The sequence below is a fragment of the Molothrus ater genome, chromosome 7 (assembly GCF_012460135.2).
Source record: "Molothrus ater isolate BHLD 08-10-18 breed brown headed cowbird chromosome 7, BPBGC_Mater_1.1, whole genome shotgun sequence".
NCBI lineage: Eukaryota > Metazoa > Chordata > Aves > Passeriformes > Icteridae > Molothrus > Molothrus ater.
The window spans coordinates 1,593,106-1,620,145 of record NC_050484.2 but is presented as its reverse complement, the minus strand read 5'-3'; the positions used below and the strand labels follow the sequence as shown (position 1 = coordinate 1,620,145).

General features: G+C 45.3%; 1 protein-coding gene across 2 annotated transcripts; it reads right to left on the bottom strand.

Annotated features, from left to right (window-relative positions):
- Window positions 1-966: 966 nt before the first annotated feature.
- On the bottom strand, window positions 967-26,378 carry USP40 (ubiquitin specific peptidase 40). 2 transcript variants are annotated; one of them, XM_036386980.1, is made up of 32 exons: window positions 26,306-26,378; window positions 23,983-24,199; window positions 23,690-23,757; window positions 22,670-22,783; window positions 21,716-21,880; window positions 21,137-21,283; window positions 19,458-19,601; window positions 18,327-18,455; window positions 17,968-18,069; window positions 17,289-17,396; window positions 16,451-16,772; window positions 15,943-16,024; window positions 14,949-15,120; window positions 14,397-14,481; window positions 13,564-13,634; window positions 12,365-12,684; window positions 11,777-11,903; window positions 11,385-11,442; window positions 11,045-11,098; window positions 10,539-10,627; window positions 10,035-10,121; window positions 9,533-9,569; window positions 9,020-9,084; window positions 8,851-8,925; window positions 8,323-8,449; window positions 7,103-7,197; window positions 5,857-5,975; window positions 5,348-5,413; window positions 4,915-5,125; window positions 4,696-4,791; window positions 3,874-3,968; window positions 967-2,981 (listed from the first exon to the last, which is right to left on the bottom strand). In XM_036386980.1, exons 2-32 carry the CDS (start codon window positions 24,179-24,181, stop codon window positions 2,876-2,878), a joined length of 3,735 nt encoding a protein of 1,244 aa, XP_036242873.1. In that variant the 5' UTR covers window positions 24,182-24,199; window positions 26,306-26,378; the 3' UTR covers window positions 967-2,875. The 2 variants fall into 2 exon arrangements, with proteins under 2 accessions (XP_036242873.1, XP_036242874.1); XM_036386981.1 differs by lacking the exons at window positions 967-2,981; window positions 3,874-3,968; window positions 4,696-4,791; window positions 4,915-5,125; window positions 5,348-5,413 and adding an exon at window positions 6,973-7,007 and having other exon boundaries at window positions 5,892-5,975.
- Between the last annotated feature and the right edge of the window lie 662 nt (window positions 26,379-27,040).

Sequence of the window (27,040 nt, the reverse complement as noted above, 5' to 3'; positions counted from 1 at the left end):
CCTGCAGAGGCACCCCAAGGAAGCACAGCTCCATTTGACTGAAGAACCAAAACCCAGAGCCAGGCCTTCACCACCCTCACAGGGAAGGATTTCTTCCCAATATCCCATTTAAGCCCGCTAAAACTCTTGGAAATGCCATGAACTCTGCACCATGCTTTTCAGGAAGGAGGCCAAGAAAAGTGTAGGAGTCTGGGAGATTTCCCTGTACCTGGAAACATGGAAAGGTCTGAGCAAGATGGGATGAGCCAGGGGAGAGGACAAAGGGGAGAGGGCAAAGGGGAGAGGACAAAGGGGAGAGGACAAAGGGGAGAGGACAAAGGGGAGAGGACAAAGGGGAGAGGACAAAGGGGAGAGGACAAAGGGGAGAGGACAAAGGGGAGAGGACAAAGGGGAGAGGACAAAGGGGAGAGGACAAAGGGGAGAGGGCAAAGGGGAGAGGGCAAAGGGGAGAGGGCAAAGGGGAGAGGGCAAAGGGGAGAGGGCAAAGGGGAGAGGACAAAAAAAAACCCTGAAACCAAACAAAAAACCCCTAAAAATAATTAATTTCCCAGAAAGTGGCTTAGTAGTCTCTAGAAGCCAATTGCTAATTTCAGTCAAAACCTCTTGCTCAAAATACCAGTCCAAACAACCCATTACACTTGGGATAAAAAATTTTCCAAGGCTTTTTCTAAGTCTAGGGCATCAGAGTGGCTTTGTGTTGGAGGAACCTTCCCTGCCATCCTCAGTGCTTTCCCCACAGGGACTGGAAACATGAGACAAAGCAAAGCTGCTCCTGCACTTAGAGGCCTGAGCCAGGACCAAGGCAGGAGCCTCAGGAAACAAAAACAGCCACAAGGAAGGGGGGAACCTTCCCCAGAGATGGGAATGTTGGTCTAGAAATGTTGGAAAATTAGAGCTAATTAATACTCACATCAGAAACCTATTTGTGCCATTCCCAACCAGTGAGACATCCACAGACAACCCAACTAGGCAGATAAAAATGACATTTTATTTTGTGAAGAACACTTGAAAAATAAAGATGAAAGCTCTTCCAGGCTTTGCAAATAACCATCAGAACCCACAGAGTCACCAAGACTCCGTTTTCAAAAGGTGTTTCCTCTCCCCAGCCCCGTTTTCCATGAACTCTCTCACTGGGGAATGGCCCACAAGAGTTTCAAGGAAGAAAAAACAAAAAGCATTTTGAGCCAACATTAGAAATAATCCAAGATTGGTTCAGTGCAGGTGCTGCTACATTACACTTGAACAAAGGCACAAAATTCCCACTTGGAATTTGCATTTCAATTTCTCCAAACTTGGTGTTCTCAGGGAGAGACCAGAGTTATTCAAGAGGGGAAGGCTGAGCTCAGTCCAGCTCTCCAGCAGGAACCAGAGGAACTGAAGGGACAGCAAATAAATCCAACGGGCTGGAACCATGTGGGAACACAAACCTTTGGAATCAGCACCTCTGATCCCTGCTGTAAAGCCAGGCTCCCAAGAACACCTGATATGGAAAGAAGGCGACACAAATGAAGATGGGAAAACATCCACTGCCCTCCCCACAGGCAGCAAATGTATCCATGACACTGGGATTTCAGGATCCAAGTCAGTGAGGACATTAAACAGCCCCTTCTGCAGAGCATCAGCCCCAAAAAGCACAGGAGCACCTGCTGAATTCTAAAGATATGCACAGAAATAAATAATAATTGTGTGTTTCATGGTGCTTTCACTTCTTTTGTTTTGTTGCTAGCAGTGTCAGTTTTTATCTTTATGCTGTCTGAAATACCAGAGTAGTGTTAACCTATAGAAGGTACATGAGAAATCTCACATTAGCCAAAATTTGAGGAATCTTCTCAACTAGCAGCTCCTCTTACATACAGCAAATAGGTCAAATATTTACTGCAGCCCCCAAAAGCAAACTTGTGTTTTGACCTGTCACTGTCACAGATTTAATTCAGGATAATCAGGCTCACTTTGGAGTTAATACTTCAGAGCGTTTGACCTGGAGCTCAGTGAGCTGCTCAAAGTCAGCTCAGGACACCAAGAGAAACAGGTTCTCCAATGTAACAGAATATCAGAACAGCTGGAAAGATGGGAAATGAGGGAAACTCCTCTGAAGAGGAGCACTGAAAATAAATGCAAGCCTTTTTCCTGAGTACAGTAAAACCCACTGAAGATCAAACATTGGATCTGTCCATTTTTTCCAACCGTTTTGCCTGTTAATGAAGTTCAGGGACAACAAAAATACCCTAGAAATTGCAAAATGAAGTTCGTGGGCAACAAAACAAGCCCCAGAAACTTCAAAATCTAAGATTACGTCCCTCTTGTTCCATATCAAAAGATGTCTCCAGGTTTTACATCTTGACAGATCCTGGACTTGTTCTTTTTGAGCCAATTTCCTACACTCTCCTCAGTGATTTCCACACTGCCTTCATTCTTAGGGCTGACTCCAGCTCCTACAGATTTAGGTTTAGAGATAAAGAGAGAAAAGCAAATTCTGGCATCAGCAGCAACTTCAGTGATCAGAGATGGGAAACAATTCTAAAAAGAGATGATTATGACTGCATTAGATCTCAGTAGTGATGGTGCAGGAGGTCAGATCTGACCCAACAAAGCATTTTGGCTGGTTAAAAAAGAGTCACTGAGGGGTTATACAATATATTAATCCTTTTCCTCCTCTATAAAGTGCATTTACTCAGCCTGAGAGTAAGTACCACACTGAGAAAGGGACCTTAAAGCACTTCCCCAAGAGAGAGCAGAAGAAAATCAGAGTTATCCTGAATCCTACAGCCAGTTTGTGCCTCAGGGATCCTTGAAGACCCTTTGGGAGAGCCCCTCTTGCTGCTGGAGCTGCAGGCCAGGTTAGCACAGGGTGGTGTGGGCAGAGCAGCTCCTGGTGTTATCTGAAAACGCCCACATTGATGGTAAGAGCCACTTCAGGCTTGCGGGGCTTCGTGGGGAGCTTCTCCTCGGGGAACAGGGGATCCTGGGCACGCTCCTGGCGGCTGGAAAACACAAATAACCTGGTTAAAGTTCAGTGCTGGGCCTCAGCAGGGTGAGCCTGGCCTTACTCTGAGCTCCAGGGAGCTGTGAAAACAGCCAGGGCCAGGCCAGGCCAGCCAAGGGATCATTTTCATCTCCATGGTGTGTTCCAGGAGGGAAAACCACGAGGCTCAGTGGAGGAACACTGAGAGCCAGGAGTTTGAATTATCCAAGTGCTCCCTGCAGGATTACTGGAATTGTGTGCTCTGACAGCACCCAGCTACCACTGGCCTCCAAAATTATCCAATTAGGCTGAATCATGTCACCATGATATTTTCTGAAAAATCCCTTTGCCAGGATTTTTCTCCTGAGAAGCTGAGAAGCCTCAGAGGAAAAGGAGAAAAATAATAATTATCTGCTTCTGTGGAATGCAACAGGTGCATCTTTGATTGGCCCATGTTGGTTGTTTCTAATTAATGGCCAATCACATCCCAGCTGGCTCAGACTCTGAGAGTCACAAGCTTTTGTTATTCATTCCTTTCCATTCCTTGCTAGCCTTCTGATGAAATCCTTTCTCCTATTCTTTTAGTCTAGTTATAATATATCATTTTCTTTTAATATAATATATATGATAAAATAATAAATCAGCCTTCTGAAACATGGACTCAAGGTTCTCATCTCTTCCCTGCAAACACCACCACAGAATCATGGAATGGTTAGGATTTCAAGGGACCTTAAGGACCACCCAGTGCCACCCCCTGCCATGGGCAGGGACACCTTCCACTATCTCAGTTGCTCCAAACCCCATCCAACCTGACTGTGGGCACTTCCAAGGATGGGGCAGCCACAGCTTCTCTGAAAAGCAGCAAACACTTTGCATACTTCTAAAGAAAAATGAAACTAAATGCTCACTACCTTTTCCTCTTTTCCAGAGCCAGCTGCCTTTGTTTCTCTTTCCCAATGTCATCCCTGACAGTGCTGAAGTCCTTGGTGTCATCAAGGAGAAGGTTCTGTTATAAAAAAGGATTGGAGAGATCAAAGTCAGAAGGTAAAACTATTTCCCAGCTGACACAATAAATTCCCAGACTGTTTCTTTTGACTAGTTTTACACTGATTAATTTCAAGTTCATTAGAATTGCAATGGGTTGAGTTGGAAGGGATTTAAGGATGATCCAAGTCCCACCTCTGCCATGGGCAGGGACACCTTCCACTATCTCAGGGTGCTTCAAACCCTATCCAACCTGGCCAGGGACACTTCCAGGGATGGATTTCTTCCAATAGGCTAAAACAGCAGGACAGGACATCACATTTTTCTCCTACTGCTCTAAAACCCAGCCAGAATGTTCTCTCCTTCTAAGCCTGATTGCCAGCTGAGAGCTCAATGCTGGGTAATTCCTTTTCACACCATGAAATAGAACTGTGATAGTTCAGTAATCCATAATATGTAACAGTTTTTGTCTATAATGTGGTTTTGAAAGGACACTTGCTTGGATTTTAATCAGAATTTGAAAAAAAAACAAGTCAAAAAATGAGGGCAAGAAAAAAGATCCAGGAGAAAAAGGAAAAGGAGCAGCAGCAAGAAATTTCCTATCAACATAACACAGTGCCCAAACCCACACCTCAGTACTCCCAGAAATGCAGCAGGATGAGAGAAAACCAGGAAGAAATGAAGATGCTGCAAAGGGGACATTGCCTGAACCTGATCCTTGTGCAACAATTAAATCCAGGGGAATTTACCTTCACCCCAATGATGTCTCCATCCTTCAGGTGGTAAGGTGCTGACTGCAAACTCGCCTGCTTTTTCCTCCTTTTCCTCTTGGAGATTTGCTGTGTCTGAACAAAATCAAAGCAGAAGAGTTTGGAATTCTCCTTAAATTCAATCCCTAAGGAACTGTAGCCCAGACCAACACGTGCTCCTCTCCAACAACTGTTGGATTCTGTCACTCCAGCTCTTACCCAGCTAGATATTGGCAGCCACTCAAATCTCTCAGGGAAGTATTTGGCTATTTCAATTTTATCTGCAGGGAGACAATAGTGAGAAGCCACTCTCTGCCTCAGAGCCCAGGTTGTGCATTCCTTGGAGATATCCCACACCAAATCCCGGGAGGTGGAGTAGTCCCTCTCTCCTGGTATTCCCATCTGGACTCGCAGCAGCAGCTCGTGGGGGCTGGCAGCAGGATGAAAGAAAGAAACTCTTGTGAGCCATGCTTTCAGAATTCCCAGCTTTCCTCCCACTCCTGCCCTCCTCACATTGTTTGTGGAAAACAATAAACAACTTCCAAGGTTTTCCCACATCCTGAGAGCCCTGAAGTCAAAAGCTGCTCAGTGAAGGCGTCTCTCAAATGCAGAGCTGTAAGAAACATGAGAAATAAAGATCTTGAGCTCTTACCCCAAATTCTCTTCTTCTTGCAAGGGCTCTATGCAGATTTCCACTCTGGCACCCAGCCTGTAGTCACTGAAAACAGAACAGGGATTGTTCACATGGCTCTGGAGCTGGGCTGGGAGAGCTGGGGGTGCTCACCTGCAAGGAGAGCCCAGAGCCCCTTCCAGGGCCTGAAGGGGCTCCAGGAGAGCTGAAGAGGGGCTTGGGACAAGGCACGGAGGGACAGGACACAGGGAATGGCTCCCACTGCCAGAGGGCAGGGATGGATGGGATATTGGGAAAAATTCCTCCCTGTGAAGGGAATGAGGCCCTGGCACTGCCCAGAGCAGCTGTGGCTGCCCCTGGATCCCTGGAAGTGCCCAAGGCCAGGTTGGACATGGGGCTTGGAACAACCTGGGACTGTGGAAAGTGTCCCTGCCCAGGGGACTGCTGATCTTTAAGATCCTTTCCAACCTAGACTGAGCTGATGAATCTCCCCAGGTCCATCCCAGTTGCACATTCCCCAGGGAACCCACCTGAGTCTCCTCTTGTTGTCCCGCAGGAGCTTCCCGGGGCCTTTGCTGTCCACTGTCCAAGCTCTGAGGAATGAGGGCAGGGGCACAACCTGCTCCTGGCAGCAGGGCAAGGTCAGAGCCTGAAAAACAGAAATACTTGGTCAAAAATTTTAGCAGCCAGTCTCCCTGGAAAAGCAGAAAACCACTGGATTAGCTCCCCAAAAAGAGGGCAAGGTATTGAGATTTATTCCACACCAGCTGTTGCTTGTGGCCATGAGCAAAATACTCACTTTTCAACCACAAAGGGAGATGGATTTCCCTCCCTCTCAACAGTTCTCAATTCAACTTCCATTTCCAAAGTACCCAATTTCTTTTTTCAACCAGAATTTGAACAACTGGGAGGGAATGAGGCTGTTGCAGTCGTTGCCCCAGTCTCCAGCCAAGTGCTGAGCTCCTCTAAGCCCTTCCCAAGGACACAGCACTTCCCATGCTCAGCCAGTTCTCCTTGATCAAGCTGCAAACAGTTCTCCATAGCAGTAGCCTGGCAGAGCCCAAAACTGAAGTCACATCCAAAGAATAAGTGTTGGTATGGAGCAGAATCAGGTGAGAGACCCTTCCCCATGCAGTTCAAGTAGAACAATCACTGCTTAAACCACACAGAGCCTTTTGTAGGACTGGGTGCTACATTTTTGTGAGTTTGGGGTGGGTTTTGGGTTTATTTTTTTCTTTTGGGGTGTTTTGCTTGGTTTGGTTTTTAGTGTATTAAAACCATAAAAGGTGGTTTAATTTCTGGCCAAACAAAATGAGCCAGACCTTCCTGGCTGGCAAACCTGTGCACCCCAAAGTAATTCTTCATTCATCAGATTCCACATACAGAAATTAAAAAAAAAATGCAGAAAACTAATACAGAAACAATGTGGAAATGGCAAAGTGGCTTTTTAGGAGGTGCTTGTTATGTGTGTGTGCTTCCCATGGAGAGATTTTACACTGAAATAAAGACAAAAGCTGCCAGGCAGAGCTTCAGCTGATGTGCAACAAGGCTCCTGCAGGCCAGGCCAGGTGACAGGGAGGATGGGGACAGCAGGGACACTAAGGAAGTGTCTGAGCTACGTGCTCCAGCTGCCTCTTGGTACTTACCAGTGACCATGGCATAAACACCATGGCACAACAGACTGGAGACAGGGGAAAAGGAAATAGAAAAGAGCTGTTAATAGAGCTTGAGGCACCACAGCGCTGCTGCACAGTCCAACACAGGAGAACATCTAACCTGCATCTTCAGATCTTCCAGAGAGGCCTCTCCTGCTATCTCTATGCTGCCAGCATAACAGAGATCCAGGCCTGGGTGGGTGGCTTCTGGTGGAGCTTTGGAGGAGGAAGAAACAAATAACAGAAGAGTCAACGTGATTTGTGTAGTCCTGAGAGATAACAGCCACTTCATGGTCATATTTCACTTAGAGAGTGAAAGCCTGGAGTCCACTTGGAATACCCAGGAATCCCAGACTGGTATGAGTTGGAAGGGACCTTAAAGGTGACCTCATTCCAACCCCCTGCCATGGCCACATCCAGCACACAAAATACACCCCCAATAATTTCCAAACAGTTCCCATACAGATCCTATACTGCAAATTTCAGAGCTAGGAGCAGTTATTGCCATTGATAAATAGTGTTAGTTATTGGGCAAACCTAGTGCAAGCAAAGCTAAATTGCTCTTAGCTCCACTACTGGAATCAGCAGGGGAGAAAGTGAAACTCAGGAAAGGTTTGAGGCAGGAGAAAAATGCAAAGAAAACTTCTACAAAGGGAGGGGTCCTGGCCTGCAGCACAACTCAGCACTAGAGGAATATTACTTTTCATAAATAATGAAAAATCAATTTGTTCCCCATTTTCAAATTCTCTTCTTTTCACTTAATTTTCTTCTCCCTTCTCAACCCTCACTTGATTTTCCTGCCCTGGCTGGTTTTGGATTTGACCTTCAGGAGAGCAAGCACAGTTAAAACACTGCATTTAAGGTCTTTGATACTATTCAAGCTTTACCCATCCTTCATTTTACAGCTTCCCAAAAAGCAATACAGCCTGAAGGGAATTCATTGTGCCTTCAGGAGTCTGGCATTTGAAACCAATCACATCTGTGCTCATGAAGGAGATGCTTTACACTGCTGCCACTGCCTAACATTCCAATCTATGTTAGAATTTTCTGAGACAATCTTAGAATTTTTTGAGACTGACGAACAAAGAGCCCCTGCTACAAAATTTAATGGTGTTTTGAGCCAATCCATCTGAGGAACATCCCTACAACAGGATTAGCCAGCATTTATGTCCAAAACTGCATCTGTCTCCTGAGTGGTCACTGGTCCTTTCACCACAACCTTGATGCAATTCATGCAGCCCTTCCTAGGTTTCAGAAGGGTTTAAAGGCTTTGGATTAAAACTTGGGTTTCGCTTAAAGAGAAACCATAGATGATTCCTTTCAAAGCCTGGCCAAGCTCACCTGCTGTAGCAGACACCTGCAAAGCCTCCATCTTCCAGGTGATCCCATTAACCTGGTCTTGTGCATTCTCTCCATGTTTCTTATGGCTTGAAGGCTTCAGCCACCAGATGGGGATTTTCAGGAAACCCTGGAACAGAAAATACCAGCTGGCTCCTCAAGTGTTGTGTGCAGACAAGGTGAAATGTCACCTTTAGCACAGGAAGAGAGAAAAGATTTGTTTAAAACTTAAACTTTTGGAATGGGCTGCCCAGGGTGGAGTCAGCACTCCTGGAAGTGTCCAAAGAATGTGCGGATGTGGCAGCTGGGGGTGTGATTTAGTGGGAAACGTGGTGGTGGTGCAAAAATAATGATGCTACAATTTTGAGTGACAATCTGTTCAGGGCCAGGTTGGACAGGGCTTGGAGCAGCCTGGGATAGTGGGAGGTGTCCCTGCCATGGCAGGGTGGCACTGGATGGGCTTGAAGGTCCCTCCCAACCCAAACCACTGTGGGATTCCAAGTCTCCAGACACTGCCCACTCTCCTTTTACCTTTTCTGGAAGCTTCCCTTCAGTTATAACCAAAGTGTCTCCTCTGCAAACGTTGAGCTCCTTCAGGGTGGCATTCTGGAGAAGAGAAAGCACAGGATACCTGTCAGCCCACAGCTGCCTTTCTCCCCAGGGAGCAAAGATCCAAGGGATTAAAACAGGCTCCTCTTACTTCCTGACTTAGTGCTTCCCCTGCTTCGTAGCACCAGTCAATCCTTCTCAAATGCCAGTTGTCACCTACCAAAACAGATACACACAGAAAACTAATCAGTCAATAAAACCAGTGTGGGAAAATATTACAAAACACTTAACAAGTGTCAAGAGTCCTTTTCCTTTTGTTCTTTATTTTTATCTGCTTTTTAAACACAACTCTGGCTAAATGAATTATCACTTTGATATTCCCCAGATCTTTTGCTGTATGAAAATAATCTTTTATTTGCACAGATCTCCCTTCCTCACCTATCTAATTATCTAATTCTCATGTGTCAAATTATCACTTGAATCTATGACAAGCTCTTTAAAATAAAAACTCTATTATAAAAACTTCATGTTTAGAAGTCTTTCCCCTCCTCCCATTACAATGACACAGATCATGGAAAAAAGTTACACAATTTAGGGAAGGAAAAGCTGTCTTTAAAATATTTTAAATTCCCTTAAAAAATATGTAAATAACAACACAACTAACCTGATAATCCTGATTTCTCCAGCATTAAACTGAGACACTGAAAGAAGAAACACAGGATGAGAGCTGTGTCAATGCTGAGGCTGGGAAATAAATTTTTCAGTAAACCTATGTTAGAATTTTCTGGCATAAAGAATGACTGATTGCTGGTCAATCCTTCAAACAATATAATTAGATAGACAGGATGTATTTGGGCTATATATTAAACCCTTCATGGATGAGATGGTTTTCAGGGAAAAAATTCACCACATCAGCTGAGGCAGCATTCCCAAGCTGGTAAAAAATTAAACATGTGCTGTCAGTTTGTGCCTTTACTTGAAAAAATTCTGCCCCAGAGTTTGCAGATGCACCTTAAAAAAAAAAAAAAAAAATCAAAGCTGCAAATTCAACACTGGACTGGTAGCAGCAGAGTTTCCTTCACTCTGTGCATGGCTCTTCCCAACTCCTCTGCCTCCAGGTCTGTGCAAGGAATGCTGTCCAGGAGCTTGGGAGCAGCCAGCCTTACCTCTCTGACAGAAGCAGTCTCCTCCACAACAATCTCCATCTCAGGGCTGCAGCTTTGGTCACTCCCAACCATGAAGTACAGGAAGAGCTGAAAATCCAAAAGCAAACGATCAGAATAAATATGGAAGTGTAAGAACAATTCCTGTGGCAAGAATGTCCTCAAAAAGCACTAAAATGGCACAAAAAGCAAAGACAGTTATGTTATGGCCATCAGCAGATTCTCATTAGCCATTCCTGGCCTCTACAAATGCACAGCCCCTCCTTCCCCTGCACATCAAGGCCAGGTTGGACAGGATTTGGAGCATCCTGCGACAGTGGAAGGTGTCCCTGCCCATGGCAGGGCATGGAATTGGCTGAGTTTTAAGGTCCCTCCCAACCCAAACGATTCTGGGATCCTGTGATATTTACAACTTGCATGTTCCAAGAGCAATATCCCTCCTTTTTTTCCTTTATTCTCTTTAGGAGAGTCCCTGCACCAGGCTCCTCCCATCCCACACTGCTGTACCTGAGTGGAAGTTGGAGCTTTCCCACGGCACAGCCCCAGCAAGCTTCCCATCTTCAGCTCTGCTTCCTTGACTGTGTAATCCTCTGGCACTTCAGGGAGGACAAATAAAAACATCAATTTTATCATCCTCAGAGCAAGCTAAAACCCTTCAGTGCTCCCTGGAGAGCTTGCTCAGCCCTGAGCTCAGCAGATCTGGGAGTGCCCTATAAGGAAAACAAAGGCATGGAGATCTCCCAGAGTCCCTCAGGAGCACAGGTGGATTAGGGATGGAAGCAATAAAACCAAGCTGAACATTTCAGTTTAACCTCCATCTTTGTATTGGTACTGTTAATTAACTTTAAAACTGGAAAAAAAAACCCAAACAAACAAACCATACAACTAGTTCAGTTAAGCCTGGGAATCAGTGGAATTATGTGTGGGTAACTTCTCCCAGGAAAGGACAAACAGAGGCTCAAAACCTCCCCAGTGAATTTCTTACAGAACAGTGATTCAATAAATCAGTTTACCTGGAGACAGGAGTTTCCCATTGCCACTAACAGGTCTAAGACAGCTCTCATTTGCTGCAGCAAAAAGGGCAGGAAAGAGAAAAGAATTAATTCAAATGGGAATGAAATAGGAATTTGGCTCAGAATTTCAGACAAGTAACACCTTTAAGATTAATTACAACAGCTTTATCTTAAAGGTCTCCCTCAGTAACATCAAAAATAACTGGAGAGAGACTCCTCAAGACTCCAGCAACAGTGTCAGCTTTTATTCTTTCATTGAAAGAAAAATTCTACCACTAAACCCACTCAAAAGCCAGTAAATTATAGCATTAGCAGACTGATAAAGCAGCCGAACACTTACCCAGCTCCTCCTCCAGCTGAAGCTCCCGGATGGCTTTCATTTTGATATCTGCCATCACCTAAAAGACAGGGACATTAAAAGGGATATGAACACCTGGAATGCCACCACCACCCCTGCTTGTTCAAGTGCCAGTGCACAAAGGTAATCCTTCCCCTCTCTTCTGGCTCTGGTTACTGACACCATCTCAAACTTCCATTTACAGGATGACCCAAAGAGAAAAGTGTTTGACACTAAAACACTGCACTGGTTTTAAGCTACCTGCAAATACCCCAGGGATTGTAAGTCTGAGCTCAACACTAATTTCAGCAGGGAAAAGCTTCATCCCTGAGGCTACATGGAATGAGCTGGGCCAAGTGCAGTGGCCAAGCTGCTCAGGAAAGCAGAATCCTTACTGTTTCAATAGTGGCAGTGATTTTAACGTGTTTCTGCTCCTCTTCCCCCCCACAGAAGTTTTTCACTTGGAGCCAGCTGATGTCATAGGTGAAGGCAGTCAAATTCCCACTTGCCACGTTGACAAAGCTGTGGGAATCAGCAATGCAAAGACAGTCAGAGACAGGAAAACTAGACATTAGCAGGGCTACATCATTCACCAGCACAGCTCCCAGATAAACCAATGGTGGGTGCCAAAGTTGTTCATAGTGATGGCACCTCACACAGCAGAGGCCTCAGGGAGCACAGAGTGTCATGAGAGCACAAATTTGCCTCTGGCAGCTTCGGATTCACTGAGCATGAGTTGTTCCCACCAAGTTTTTCCCCCTTTACAAGGGTAAATCAAAGGTTGTGACTGGTGCTGCATTTTGAGGGCCAGAAAAACCTAACAGCTGATGAAGAACTGGTCTCCAAAACTTAAGATGAAATTATATTTGTAAGCTCAAAGTGATAATCAGTTGCAAGAATACATGTTGTTAGTATAATTTGAACTAAAATGTTTTGCCCAAATTGCTTTTTTGTTTCATTACAATCATAATCAAAAACATTACCTCTGGTCATGGCTGTCTAAGATCAGCACAGAGCACCCGTCCCTGAGCCCGACACTTCGGACTGTTTCCTTCATGTCCTCCTCATGGAAAACTTCCCAGCTCTTGGCTTCTGGGTCTGCTCCTGAGCCGTTTTTGAGGATGATGCCCCCGGCTGGAGCCAGGGCAGAGTGCAGCTGTCCCAGGCTGGTGCTGCAGGAGCAGACGTGCGGGGCCTCGCTGAAGTGCTGCCCCTTGCCGCCCTCGTTGTGCTCGGCCAAGCGAAGCACGTTGAGCACCACGGGCTCGTGCTCAGGGCCCGTCAGCACCTTCGTGCCTCCAACCTGAGGGAAAGCAGCAAGGAATGACAGCTTGGGGAGGGGGCTGATGCAGAAAATACAGGAGAGACTGGGCAGGGAGAAAATTGAGACCGAAGTGGACGCTCTCCCCGTTCAAACCAACCTCCTCAGAGCAAATCCGTACTGAACAAACAACCAGAGTAACCCATGGGTGTTGAGAGAGAAAGAAAAATGTTATCCAGAGAAGCTGTGGCTGCCCCTGGATCCCTGGCCAAGGCTTGAAGCAGCCTGGGATAGTGGAAAGTGGCCCTGTCCATGGCAGAGGGTGGAATGAGATCCTTAAGTCCCTTCCCAAACCATTCCATGGTAAGCAACTGGGAAACCAGCGGACACTTGGCAAAATCTAGGACACAGGAATTTAGCCCCTCAGGACATTAAAGAATTACCCAAATGTGACTGAACATTGTGACTTTACATTTTAAAAGCTTGATCTTTCTGATATTCAACCTAAATTCAACCTAAGCTCCTTGCTGAAGAAAATTTAATGACACAAAAGCTGCAATAGAAAAAAACTATACCAAAAATAAAACCAAGACAAAACCAACTCTGTTACTACAGAGTTTGGGTGGTTTTGTTTAGTTTGGGTGGTTTTGTTTAGTTTGGGTTTTTGGTGGTTTTTTTTTTTTTTGAGAAAGTCAATATCAACTGGATATTCTTACAATAAAAATATTTTAAAAGTAGCATTTTATTCCACTAGAGAGACAGAATAAAATGCTGTGCTTCACAACCACTTCCAGGTTAAGCACAAGCCTTAATATTAAAAGGAAGATGGAAAACTACAAAAGCAGCACAGGATTTCCAGGAGACCTTGCACAGTCTTATCTCTTCAGAGCTGATGAGGAAGGAAGTGCTTGGTTCCTTTACCTCTTTCCCATTCCAGACGAAGATGTCTGCTCCATCAGCCAGCCCAATGCCATCCAGGGTCAGCTCATCTCCTAAAAAATAGGAGCAAATCATCAAGTTCTTGCTCCCCACAAACCACACAAACAGGGTCAGCAAGTTTTTAAAAATCACTACTTAAAGAACTGTACAAGCATGGGGAGGAATATTTACAGCAGGTCTGAGTGTCTCTCTATTTTGATATCAACACTGTGGAGAGTTGGGTTATGTTCTGGTTCAACGGTGATTTTCTGAAGCTGACCACAGAGAACATAACATTTGAAAGTTACTGAATAAGTTGTTAAAAACTGATACTTAGAATTGCCTAACAAAGCAAAGCTGGCGACAAGAATGACAGTTTGAAAAACTGATGTACCCTTAATAAATTAATGAATTCTTCAAGTGAGCATTTCCCTTTACAAAATTCCTACTTCAGCTGAAGTCTAACCTACATTTTCCTTTGGTGTCACCCTGGCTCCTCTCTTCTATCCTCTCCTCCACCTATTAGGCCAATCCTATGAAAGCAAACATCCACAAGCAAATCAAGGGCAAGACACAGACCGATACATTCTTGTCAGCAAATGTGCTTAGCTCGCTTGAGATCTGCATTTCACAACAAAGATTTCACAGCAAAGTCTCAAAATCATTCATTCCAGTAATAAGAGTGAAATAAGTAATTTCAATAATTAAACATGAGTTTGAGGTGGAAGAATTTTCAGTAATACACATCTCCAGGATGGTTTACAGATGAAATCTTTGATGGCTGCAGCAACTAAAATACAGCAATAGCATGGGGGCTTGGCATGCAGTGCTCTTACCATCAAGCACCTGGTACAGGTGTAATCCTGCTGGTAAAGGCTTGGCCATGCTGAGAACCATGTCCCCTTCCCAAGACTCCAACATCTAATTGGAAGATACAACCAGAAAAATTATGTCAAATAACAGTGAGCAGTAACTCACAGCAGTCACAATAATTACAATCTGCTGAAAGCTGCCACAGCCTGGCTCCCGAGCTCACTCGGTGACTCCTTGAAAAGACAAAGCCAACTCTGTCACAAAATGAAATATTAAGAATAAAGGTGGAGTTCTGCAGTGTCAATCCATGGCCATGCACATGCTGCCCAAATATAATAAATTAGCTCACGTGAACTTTGAAGTCTCCACAGTTAAAATTCCAGCAATTTCATGGCTTCAAGAACAGACCCCACACCACTCTTTCCTCCCATGTAAACTCACATTAAGTTTTTAGCCTCCTAAGCTCCATTTCCTGTTGAAAATTTCTCCTTGACACAAAGACTGCAGCATAAATCTATTTGTAAAGGTTGCAGTGGCTCAAGTGAAAAGGGAGTTGTGTTTGCTAGAGCAGGTACCTGGAACACTGCCTGCCGGAGGTCTCCCAGGGTCTTCCTTCTGTCAATTGTCAAATCCACCACGCTCTCTTTCCAAGAAAGTGAAGGATGCAAAGCCCCATTGTGGAATTTATAGCAGGAGCTCAGGTGGAGATGTACATCAATGCCATTGTTTGCTGAGTCACATTCAGCTCTTTGGGAGAACAACACAACAAAGGGGTGAATTTAACACCAAACAGATGTTTCTGTGCAGCTCTCCTGGAACTGATCCCCCCAGGGTTAAATTCCCTGTCACATACCCTCCTCCTCTATACCTGTGCCTAGCTGTAGCAGCAAACCTTTAAAAAAATAAAGGAGTGGAATTCACTCAGAAACAGAATCCCAGGATGGTTTGGGTGGGGAGGGACCTAAAGCTCATCCAGTCCCACCCCAGCCATGGGCAGGGACACCTGCCCCTACCCCAGGCTGCCCAAGCCCTATCCAAGTGGCCTTGGACATTTCCAGGGATAGGGCAGCCACAGTCCTGTGTGAAATATCCCATAAACTGGAACTCTTGTGCCTGTATTTTGATATCTTAACTGTGATTCAGGTGTCCCTCAACACAAAGGAAAGTTTTGTCAAACCTGAATACCACAAGCTCTTGACTTTTCTGGCAGAGAGTATCATTTATCTGTAAATTCCCCATAAATCAAGTCCTTCCCCCTTCTCCCAGTGAGGAATTCCCTCTATAAACACAGTTAAGATACCACATTCCATTCTCTTCCCAGAATTGCAGTGATTCTCACCAGAAAATAGTACAATTTGAAACTGTGTCTTTCCCTGGAAATTCTGTAAGCTGAATGCTATCAGGGAAGGCAGGGAAGCAGCAGAATATGGATATAGAAATTATATTCTTCATTTAACCTCTGACATTGAACCTTTTCAGTTCTGACTCTGCTCAAGGAATTTCCTTCCTTTTGAATCTCTTGGCAGTCCTGCAGATAAGAGCTGTTTGAGTACAGTGACACCAATGTACCTCTTTTTTTGCAGCTCTGTATTAGCAGCATTCATTTCATTCAGCAGGTGCTCAGGAATTTGGTACCTTGGATTTCCACGTGCTGCAACAAAAAAAAAAAATATAGGCTTAAAATGTGCTTTGGAAAACAAGAAAAGTTATCAAGAGGAGACATTATAGTACAATAATCACTGAAAGCTCAACTGCAGGATGATATAAAGAACAAACAAATGCTTTTACTCCTTCCAATCAACCTTTCTTTAAGGGAAATTAACACATGCCATTAGCACAACCTGTATTTGTTTCAGCTGATGCTCTGCCATTATTTCTGGAGCATGCTAAAAGTTTAGTCAGCTACAGTCAATCCACACATCATCACCTCCTTGTAACTTCATTTTTAAGTCTTTTTTCAAATGATCACTAAAAGGAAAACTGAGGAAAATAAAGCTTGGAAAAGACAAAGAAGCACTCCAGAAAAAAATGTCAAAGCAGAAAGCTCCCCCAGAACCTCCAGATGAGCTTTGTGTACCTTCAGGGGGCCTCTTCAGCTGAGCTTTTCTGTAGAACAGCATGTAGGCACTCTCTTTACCCTGGAACTGCTTCTCAATATCCTTCTCCTTGATGGGCTGGACTTTGGAATCATTCAGATCAAACCAGTGGCACCCAGCAGAAGCAGCCCTTGGCCTTGGGGGGTTTTTCTCACAGTTCCACTGGACACCATTCTTCTGGGAGGGGCTCTGGAGATTTTGTCCATGAGAATCCAGCTTGAACAGAAGCTTATGTGTTTCCTTCAGGCTGACTTTATTTCCATCAGGACTCAGCTGGAATATCTGAGGATGATTCTGCAAATACTGAAAGGGAAGCAAGGACAGGATGAAGAAGATGCCAAGTTTTAAATGCAGCAGCCTGCACTAAGCTGCTCCACCTCATTGTGAAACATAAACCTCATGAATTCAAAACTCATTTTATGGTGCTTCCTCATGTATTTTCACACTTTACCTCTGTAAAAGCCTCACATCTACACTTCACACCTACATTTAAATATTTCTTGTGGAAACTGCAGATATCTCCCTTCGAAAAACAAGCAAATACCAGTTTTCCACCCATCTACAGCACAAGTGCTGAAGTGTTTTCCTTAAGACATCATAAAATACAGCAACCAATTGGAAAATTGTACTACAAAAAAAAAATACACAAAGTCTCAGGCAGACAATTCCTTGGGAATCTTATGTTCCCCAGCCTGCTAATTCACATTACATGTTAATCCAAAGGTCCATATTCTCAATTATCATCCTCCTGACTATTCAATGAGAATATAAATGATTATAAAAGCTATCTAAAACCAAAACTAGCAAACCTGTGATTACCTTTCGTAATGCTCCATATTGCTTTCTGTATTTCTTATTCCAGGACACCCCTTTCTTCTCCAGTAATTTCTGCCCTAATTGATCCACGGGAATTTGTTTCGCTTCTTCCTGCAGAAAAATGAAAAACCAAGGTAACAAAGGCTACAAAAGTCAAGGGGTCAGCACAAAGAAGCCAATTTGAAAGTGTTTTAATCATTCCTGGCTTTTTTAATAAGATACTGCAGCATCATATGGAGCTGTGTCAGGGGGATTTAGGTTGGGTATCAGGGAAAGGTTCTTCCCTCAGAGCGTGCTGGGCACTGCCCAGGCTCCCCAGGGAATGGGCACATTCCCAAGGCTGCCAGAGCTCCAGGACAATGCTCTCAGGGATGAACAAGCTGGGATTGGTGGGGTGTCTGTGCAGGGCCAGGAGCTGCATCAATGCTCCTTGTGGGTGCCTTCCAGCTCTGGATATTCTGATTCATTTTGCAACAGCTTTGGTGAGCAGCTTTAGAAATACTCCAAAAGGGCCTCTGTCTGTACAAAGAGCCACTGGTAATTATTAAAGCCAAGTTTTAAATGCTTCATGCCAAGCTCAGAAGAGCTCTGGACACCTAAGCCTGCCCACTCTCACAAACACCAACTCCCTGCAGGTTCCCTAGCTCCAAAACCAAAGCAATGAACTCCTTACATACCATACCTCTGATAAAATCCCTTTTAAGACTGCCAGTGGATTTTCTGTTTCTTTGGCATTCTCAGTGTCTCTTAAAGCCTTCTCTTCAATCAGCCCATCCTCTTCTTCCTGGGTGAGAAAGACACTCACAAATATTGTGGTTTCACACACAAATAGAAGACTGGAATATTCTGTGCTGACATTATCATGCACCATCTAGGAGTGTGAAGGACATTCTGTTCAACTGCCCTTCTCAATGAGGCAAGACACACAAAGCCTCATTAAAATATTAATTAAGTTTAGATGCACATTCATCAACCAGCTCTTAATACTTTTCAGAAAAGTACAACCTCTAAAGCAAGGAAGAAAAACCTTTAGGGACTTACTTGGAGTTGCCAGTTTCCTAATTCATCCACATCTCTGATATAAACATGATAGTGTCCTCCATAGCAGCCACCTTTGTGTATAATAACAGAGAAGAGCTCATACATGTACTCTGAATCATCCATCTCAGTCTTTAAAAAGAAAAACAATAATTGTAACAACAACTGAGGTCAGTCTCTCACACAAGGACAGCTTTGTACCTTTAGCATCACTTCAGAGATTTCTCAGTGTGTGTTTGCACAAGCAGAGACTGAAATGGCTTTTGAGGACTGGGGACACAAGGAAGAACTGGCACAAGGCACAGGCTGATAAATCATAAAATCCCAGAATGGTTTGGGTTGGAGGGAACTTAAAATTCATCTGGGCTCCTGCTAGGGGAAGGAACAACCCCCACTAACCCAAGGTGGCTCCAAGTCCTGTCCAAGCAGGCCTTGGACACTTCCAGGGATGGGGCAGCCACAGCTTCCCTGGGCAGTCTGTGTTATTAAACAAGCAGGATTCTGAACCATACTGGAAATTAAAAATATTTTCAATTTCAGTGTTTGTTCACAACCAAGCTTATTTTGTTTAAAAGAGGAAAGAGAAAAGAAGCAACACTTAGAAACCCTAAAACTAGGGAGGGGGACAAAGGCTTCCTCAAATTCTAACACTGAGAAATTTCCAAGCTTGCATTGCAACACTTCAAGAAGAAAAATGCCTGTTCCATAAGAGTGCCTCTGTTGTGTTGTTTAAGAATCAAAATTTGTCATCAAGCCGTGGCATAGCTCAGTTTATAACCAGAAACATATTTATGAATGCAAACAGAGATTCCTGAGAAAAATGGAATAACTACAGGCACCTATAGCACATATAGATCAATTTATGCATGATGTTATCAGAGAATAACCACACAGAAATAAATTTTAATTTCCATTTCCAGATAATTATCTTCCTGTCAAGGGAAGGTTAGATAACTTCTGAGTAGTTATTTTACCCTTCCTCGTTGTAGCTACATGGTAGCTCAGTTCAAAAGTGGAGGAGGACACCATAAAGTCACTCAAAAACGTGACAAAATTCAAAATAAAAGGTAACCTTGAGCTGTAGGTTCTCTGCTGAGCATACAGAAAATTTTAACAACTGCTAACAGTGCTCACCTGCTCACAGAAAGGCTTCAGGTTGATCTGGATGGGGAATGTGTAGCAGCTTGTTTCCTTGTACCTCTCACACTTCTCAAAGTCAAAGTTGAACCTCAGGAGGGAGATGGTGAGGAAGGGAGGCAGCTTGCGTAGTTTAGCAGACTGGGAAAGGATGTAAAAAGATTTAAAAAACATTTTAAGCACAGACTCAGAACAAAACTGTGCTTCCACCTTGCTGTGGTCAAATCCTTTCCCACCAAAGCTTTGTTACCACCAGAGACAAGATCAGTGCCCTCATTTTTCAAATGTCTTCATCAATTTTTAATTTCCCTTCCAACTACACAACCTAGAAGTGACCCAGATCTTCTCCCCCTGTTGAGCCCTACATCCTCCTTGATTGGTGATCACCAGTCCCACACCTGATCCTGCCACAGCAAATAAAGGACATTGCTGAAATTCCAGTCAGTAATGACATTTCCATAGCCCATGAGCTCTATGCAGGCAGTCACAGGAGCTAAAGTCTCCCTCATTTCTACAGGGGAGCACCCACAAGGCAGGAAAGCCAGGAAAATCCATTTTAATGATTCCAGATTAATCCAGATCCAACCATTTGATGGGTAAGTCCATCAAGAACCCTCATGAGAAGTAAAACCAACCATCTTGTACCACCTGTGGCAGCAGCTGTGGGCTCCATGGCCACATTTCTGAGCCTTTCCAAGGTCTCCATCCTCCTCTCCACTGCCAGAGCCACAACAGGAACACACACAGGGTTTAAGAAATCCTCTGAATTAGGAATTCCATTTGCATCCACAGCCTGGCAAACCCCCAGCTCTGTGATTTCCTACCAAAATTCAGAGTTTCCACACTCCTCCTGCATGGATGAGCACTTGTGAGAGGCAAACAACTTAACCTGTACTGCCTTGAACCCAACCCAGTTAAACCCCAGCCAGCCTTTGCAACAAGGCACATGAGGCACTGCTGAGAGTTCCTGAACTCCCAAGTCACTGATTAACCTGGCCTGACCTCAGCTTCCCTTTGAACTACTCCTTCCACATCCAGAGGTCTGCAGAGTTTGGATTTCACCCATCCTGCAGGAGGCCAAGGGGCTCTGCTGCTGGGACAAGGGCAAAGGGCAAAACCAGCCTGAGTCTGCTTCCCTCCACAAAAACAGAGCAACAGATCCCATTCCCTGCACAGAGCAACAGCTGCCTGTTGTTCTTCTCTCTCATTTGGGTTCTCCAGAAGTGAGTTTCCATGATTTCTCCCATTGCACATTTTTATTTTATGCTCTAACTTATCTTTTAGCCAATCCTCCAGAGTGCCCAGGGGAAGGTGCAGCAGAGGTGTTGAAAGAGTCAATACTTTCCAAATCATACCAACCTCCATGTTAGGGACAAAAAACTGCAACAACATTTGGGAAATGAGCCACAGGAGCTTTTCTTGACATCCCTGCTGAGGTTTCAGAGAATCCCAGGATGCTTTGGGCTGGAAGGGACCTCAAAGCCCATCCAGTGCCACCCCCTGCCATGGACAGGGACACCTTCCACTATCCCAGGCTGCTCCAAACTCACTTCCAGGGATCCAGGGGCAGCCACGCCTTCTCTGGGCACCCTGTGCGAGGGCCTCCCCACCCTCACAGGGAAGAATTTTTTCTAACATCCCATCTAACCCTACATGATCCCACCCCAAGGTGTTACCTTGGAAGCTTCAACCAGTTTATCACAGGCTCCACATCGATACAAGTTGTCATTCTCAAAGTATTCTTCCTCCACGTACATGTTCCACAGGGCCTCCTCCAAGCCAGCCACACCTTTCACTGCCACTGTGAGGTCTAAGAAATCCTCCTGTGCAGAAAGGACAACAAGAAACGAGGTTCTGAGGGGTGTAAGTTTGTTATTAGAAAGATACCCATCCTATTCATCACAGTGATGGGTAAAAACACCTCACACAGCCAGAGAAATTAATTTTTATAAACTGATTTTTTTAAATTGCAAAGAGCACAAAAGACTGTCATGGTATGTTTTGCTGTTAACTCACTGCTCTCTGTGCTAACCACACCTACTAAAGGCAGGGCTTGTGAACTCAGAAGATGCAAAATATTTGGGTTTTTTACCTCTCATTTAGAAAATGCAGCCAAAGACCTAAAATCCAACACTCCCTACCTGGATTCAACATGGCACTCAACAAGGATGACATTATTTTTGGACTTTAAAAACAAGAATATTTAAAGTCAACAGCCTGAAGAGAACCCCCCAGTGGGAGATCCCTAGCTTTACCTGTCTCTCACTGATGTTCTTGCACTCCTTACAGACAATCTGGTTGACAACAATGCCATGGTACAGGCGGTTGATGAGGTCATGGCCTGACGTCCCCACCAGGGAAGTCTCCAAAGCACTGAAGAGGATCCTGTTCAATTCCTGCACATCGTGCTGCCTCATCTCCTGCAGGAGGGAAACCCACACAGGAAGGAATGAAACACTGCTCTGCTTGGCCTGTGGCTCAAAAATAACATTTCAAGTGTCCCAGAGTCTCAACAACTACTCATACATTTACTCCTTGAGTAGTAAAGTACTACATTTATTATTGTTAATTTGGTTATGCTACAACTCATCTAAGACACTTTCACTTGGATAGAGTCATAGAAATCCAGAGTGGTTTGGGCTGGAAGGACCTTAAAGATCATTTTGTTCCACTGTGGCCATGGCAGGGACACCTTCCACTACCCCAGGGTGTTCCAAGCCCCAATGTCCAACCTGGCCTTGGGCACTGCCAGGGATCCAGGGGCAGCCACAGCTGCTCTGGGCACCCTCTGCCAGGGTCTCCCCACCCTCCCAGGGAACAATTCCTCCCCAATATTCCATTTACACCTGCTTTCTGTTAATTTGAAGCCATTCCCTGGATTTAGATTAATCTCTGACTGACACAGTTCAACTTGGGCAGAATCTAAGTATCTGAGCCTGTTGGAAAAACACACTCCTGGTAAAAACAAAGGAAAAGCAACTGGAACTGTATCTAAGAGAACAACCATCTTCTGTTCCTCCCTGCAAACAACTGCCATGGGCTCCATGTGGAGATCTAACAGAATACACCAAGAGCTGACCCAACCCAGTGTCATCTCCACAGCTTGAAGGATTTTAAGGCGTTTCCTAATTTTGAGGTGTTTCCTAAATGCCAGCCTTCCAGACCCTGTGTGTGTGCAGGGAGAGGTGTGTGGGGATGGAGATGGGCACCTCGTGGCTGCTCCAGCCGAAGCTCTCAGTGAGGTCAGAGGTGGATGCAGCCTGCTGGTCCAGGAGCAGGAGCTGGGCAAACAGGCGCTGCAGCTGCAGCGGGATGATCCGAACCTGGCACGGCAGCAGGGAACAGTCAGACACAGCAGGGACAACTTAACACCAAGCTGCTGATAAACTCCCCTTTGGTGATAAACCACCCCTGGGTAATAAACCACCCCGGGTGATAAACTCCCTCTGGGTGACAAACCACCCCTTTGGGTGATAAACTCCCCCCCATGGGTGATAAACCACCCCCCCCCCCCCATGGGTGATAAACCACCCCCCCCCCCCCCCCCCCCCATGGGTGATAAACCACCCACCCCCCCCCCCATGGGTGATAAACCACCCCTGCCTCTTCTGTAACACGCACAACTCACTCCGCACCAAGCGGTCAGAATCAGCTCCCAAAAATCTACAGTGCCTCCCCTTACACAGCCAAGTGGGATGGTTTAGGGTGGGAGGGAGCTCAAAGTCCATCCCATTCCACCTCTGCCATGGGTTGGGACACCTCCCACTATACCAGGGTGCTCCAAGCCCCAGTGTCCAACATGGCCTTGGACACTTGCAGGGATCCAGGGGCAGCCACAGCTGCTCTGGGAATTCCATCCCAGCCCAGGGAACAATTCCTAATTCCCAATATCCCATCCATCCCTGCCCTCTGGCAGTGGGAGCCATTCCCTGTGTCCTGTCCCTCCACCCCTTGTCCCCAGTCCCCCTCCAGCTCTCCTGAAGGGTTGGTGGAGGGGTGGAATGAGGTGGGAGGGAGAACGCCGCAGCAGAAACAGATTCCATGTCTGACTTCTGAAGTGAAGCCTGATGGCAATGAAAGCTTAGAATGCTGTGGAAAACCCAGCATCAGCCAGGCCAAGCTGCCTCTCAAGTGTCAAATTTAGGTTTTCACTCATTTCCCTAGGTTTCACATGAACTGCAGCCATATTCCTCCAAATCAACTGTGATGAACAGGAGAAGTCCCATCACCTTTGCATCCGGTTTCCTGCTGTCATCCAGAGTGCCAAGTTCTTCAGGTCCCAGGGAGAACAAAGCCTCTGCAATTGGTAAAAAAATTATTATTTAAAAAGACAACATCCCCTCCCTAAAAATATAATGGATTTTAATGTCAAACACTATGATTTTATTCTGCAATAATTTATTTAAAGTGAACTGTGCCCCAAAATCACCCAGGTTCACTGCGTTTCTTAAATAACCAGAAGTGCAAGTCTCACTAAAACATCAATCTCAACATTATTTTAAGAAGGTTGTGAGTACCTCACCTCTAAATTCAGGGGTGAAAAGCAGAGTCTGCAGAAGGGAATTGAGGTAGCAGGTCCCACCCTGATTTTTGATTCCACTGAGGTTGGTGAAATCCCTGGGAGCTGGAGGCTCAGACTCTCTGGGCCTTGATTTCTTCCCTTTCCCATAATGATTGTTGGAAATAAAGGAAAAATCCTCTTCAAATAAGTCCCCAAACATTGTGAAGGCAAAAGAGTCCTTTAAAAAGATACAAAGTAAGTATTTACTATAAAGAATGCAGTTGAACCCACCCACCTCAAATCCTCCAAGATAAACTTGGAAGCCCTGATTGAAGAATTTGTTTATATTTTTTCCACCTTGTTCTGATCATTCTAAAAATAAAACCATGTAAAAGTGTAAATTAATGTAACAAAAAAAGGGTGAATTAAAAGCATTTCTGTTACCACAAGTCTGAGCAGTCTCTTCACCAGGATCCAACCCACCACAACTCCATTTTGAACAAAGCTGTTATTTATTCCTGCAAATGAACTATCCCCTACCTTGGATTATCCTTATCCACCTCCTCCAAACCCCTGGCACTTCTTCATCTGAGACATTAAAGCTGAAAGATTTTAAAGTTTCACTTTCCTAATGAACATAAATAGGAACTAAAGCACTTTGCATCAGCTTCTCCTCCTCTGAATGCAGCTCCTGACTGCCTTAAAATTTCTGTCAAGGCCCCTCCTCCCAAGCTGCTGGATGGAATTCCTGGGCTTGGCACTCAATCCAAGCTTTCTCCCAGCCCTCATTCCTGTTTCCAGTCAAGCCTGCTGCACTTCTCCTCCCTGCATCTCCTCCCAGCAGCTCCTGAGTGGATGGTTTGTCCCAAAAAAGGGCCATATCCAGGAGACACCACCCACCCACCACTCTGGAGAGGCATTCGAGTGCCAAATCCTCCCTCACTCCTTATTTCTGGATCCTCCTTCCCTTAAAAACCACACAGGAATAGCAGCTGGAAGGGATTCTAGGTGGCCCAGGGACAGCTCAGAGCACAGGGCCTCAGGCTGCAATGAATCCATGGTAGGAGAACCCAAAACCCTGGAATAAATCCATGGCAAGAGATCCCAGAACCTCTCTAATAAATGCATGACAGGAGATCCCAAAATTCTCCAATACTTCCATGACAGGATATCCACAAATCCCTCTAAGAAACCCATGAGATTCCCAAACCCCTCTAATAAATCCATAGCAGGAAATCCCCAAAACCCTTTAAGATATCCATGACAAATGATCCCAAACCTCTGTTTGGAATCCACAGCAAGAGCCCCCAAACCCCTCTAATAAATCTATGAGAGGGGAACCCAAACCCCTCCAAAAAGCCCATGCCAGGAGATCCCAAACCCCTCTAATAAATCCATGGCAGAAGATCCCAAAATCCTCCAATAAAGCCCTAATATTGCCAAAGCCCTCTAATAAACCCATGGGAGGAGATCCCAAACCCTTCTAATAAACCCATAGCAAGAGATCCCAAACCCCTCTAATAAATCTGTGACAGGAGACCCCAAACCCTTTCAATAAACCCATGCCAGGAGTTCCCAAATCTCTCTAATAAACCCAAGGCAGGAGATCCTAAACCTCTCTAATAAACTCATCACAGGGGATGTCAAAACCTCTAATAAATCTGTGACAGGAGACTGCAAATCCCCCTAATACATCCATGGCAGGAGTTCCCAAACCCCTCTAAGAAACCCATGACAGAAGACCCCAAACCTCTCCAAAAAACCCATGGGAGGAGATCCCAAACTCCTCTAATAAATCTGAGAGGTGATCCCAAATCCCCCTTACAAACCCATGGCAGGAGTTCCCAAACCCTTTCAATAAACCCATACCAGCAGCTTCCAAAACTCTCTACTAAACCCAAGGCAGGAAATCCCAAACTTCTCTAATAAACCCATGGCAGGAATTCCCAAAACCTTTCAATAAACCCATGGCAGGAGTTCCCAAAACTCTCTAATTAACCCAAAGCAGGAGATGCCAAACCTCTCTAATAAACCCAAGGCAGAAGATCCCAAATCCACCTTATAAACCCATGGCAGGAGCTCTCAAATCCCCCTAATAAACCCATGCCAAGAGCTCCCAAAACTCTCTAATAAACCCAAGGCAGGAGATCCCAAACCCCTCTAATAAACCCATAGCAGGGGATGTCAAACCCTCTAATAAATCTGTGACAGGAGACCCCAAAACCCCCTAACAAACCCAGGCAAGAAGACTCCAAACCCCTCTAATGAAGCCATGCCAGGAGTCCCCCGAGTCCGGCAGTCTCCCCATGCCGGTGACCCCCGGCCCCTCAGAGCCACCACTCACCGTGCCCGGCCTGGCCCGGCCCTACGGCCACGGGGCCGCGGCCGCCGCCATATTTGTTGTGTGGCGCGGCGCAAAGCACGCCGGGACCGGCGGCCCGCGGGGAGGGCGGGGTGACGCGGGGCATGCCGGGAGTTGTAGTTTCATCGGCGTGAGGGCAGGGGGAGTCATGGCAACCTGTGGGACTTCAATCCGTGAAAGTGTTCCAGGATACACTCGATGAGGGCTTGGAACTACCTGGGAAGGTGGCTCTGGCCATGGCACGGGGTGGAATGGGATGAGCTTTAAGGTCCCTTCCAACACAAACCATCCTGGCATTATACAAAGATCAGCTCCCTCTTTCAAACTCTTGTTTTCTGTCATGCATTTATTACAGGAATTTGGGATATCCTGCCATGGTTTTACTGCAAAAGTTTTGGGATCTCCTGGCACAGATTTCTTAGAGAGGTTTGGGGCTCCCTTCTCATGAGTTTCTTAGAGGGGTTTGGTGATCTCTTTCTGGATTTGATAGAAGGGTTTGGGGTTCTATTTTCATGGATAAACTAGGTGGGTTTGGGATCTCCTGCCATGAATTTATTAAAGGATTTTGGGATCTCCAATCATGGATTTATGACAGGGGTTTGGAGATCGCCTGTCATGCGTGCATTAGAAGGGCCTGGGCATTTATTGTCATGAATTTATTAGAGGGATTTGGGACCTCCTTTCATAAATTTATTAGAGCAGTTTCAGCATCTCTGA

Coding starts and splice junctions, on each gene's coding strand:
- USP40 (XM_036386980.1), bottom strand. CDS start 24,181: ATGTTTGGGGACTTATTTGAAGAGGATTTTTCCTTTATTTCCAACAAT. Junction 19,602..21,136: donor AACTGGTTGAAGCTTCCAAG/GTAACACCTTGG, acceptor ATCCTTTCCCAG/TCTGCTAAACTACGCAAGCT. Junction 9,085..9,532: donor GGAGAAATCAGGATTATCAG/GTTAGTTGTGTT, acceptor CTGTTTTGGTAG/GTGACAACTGGCATTTGAGA.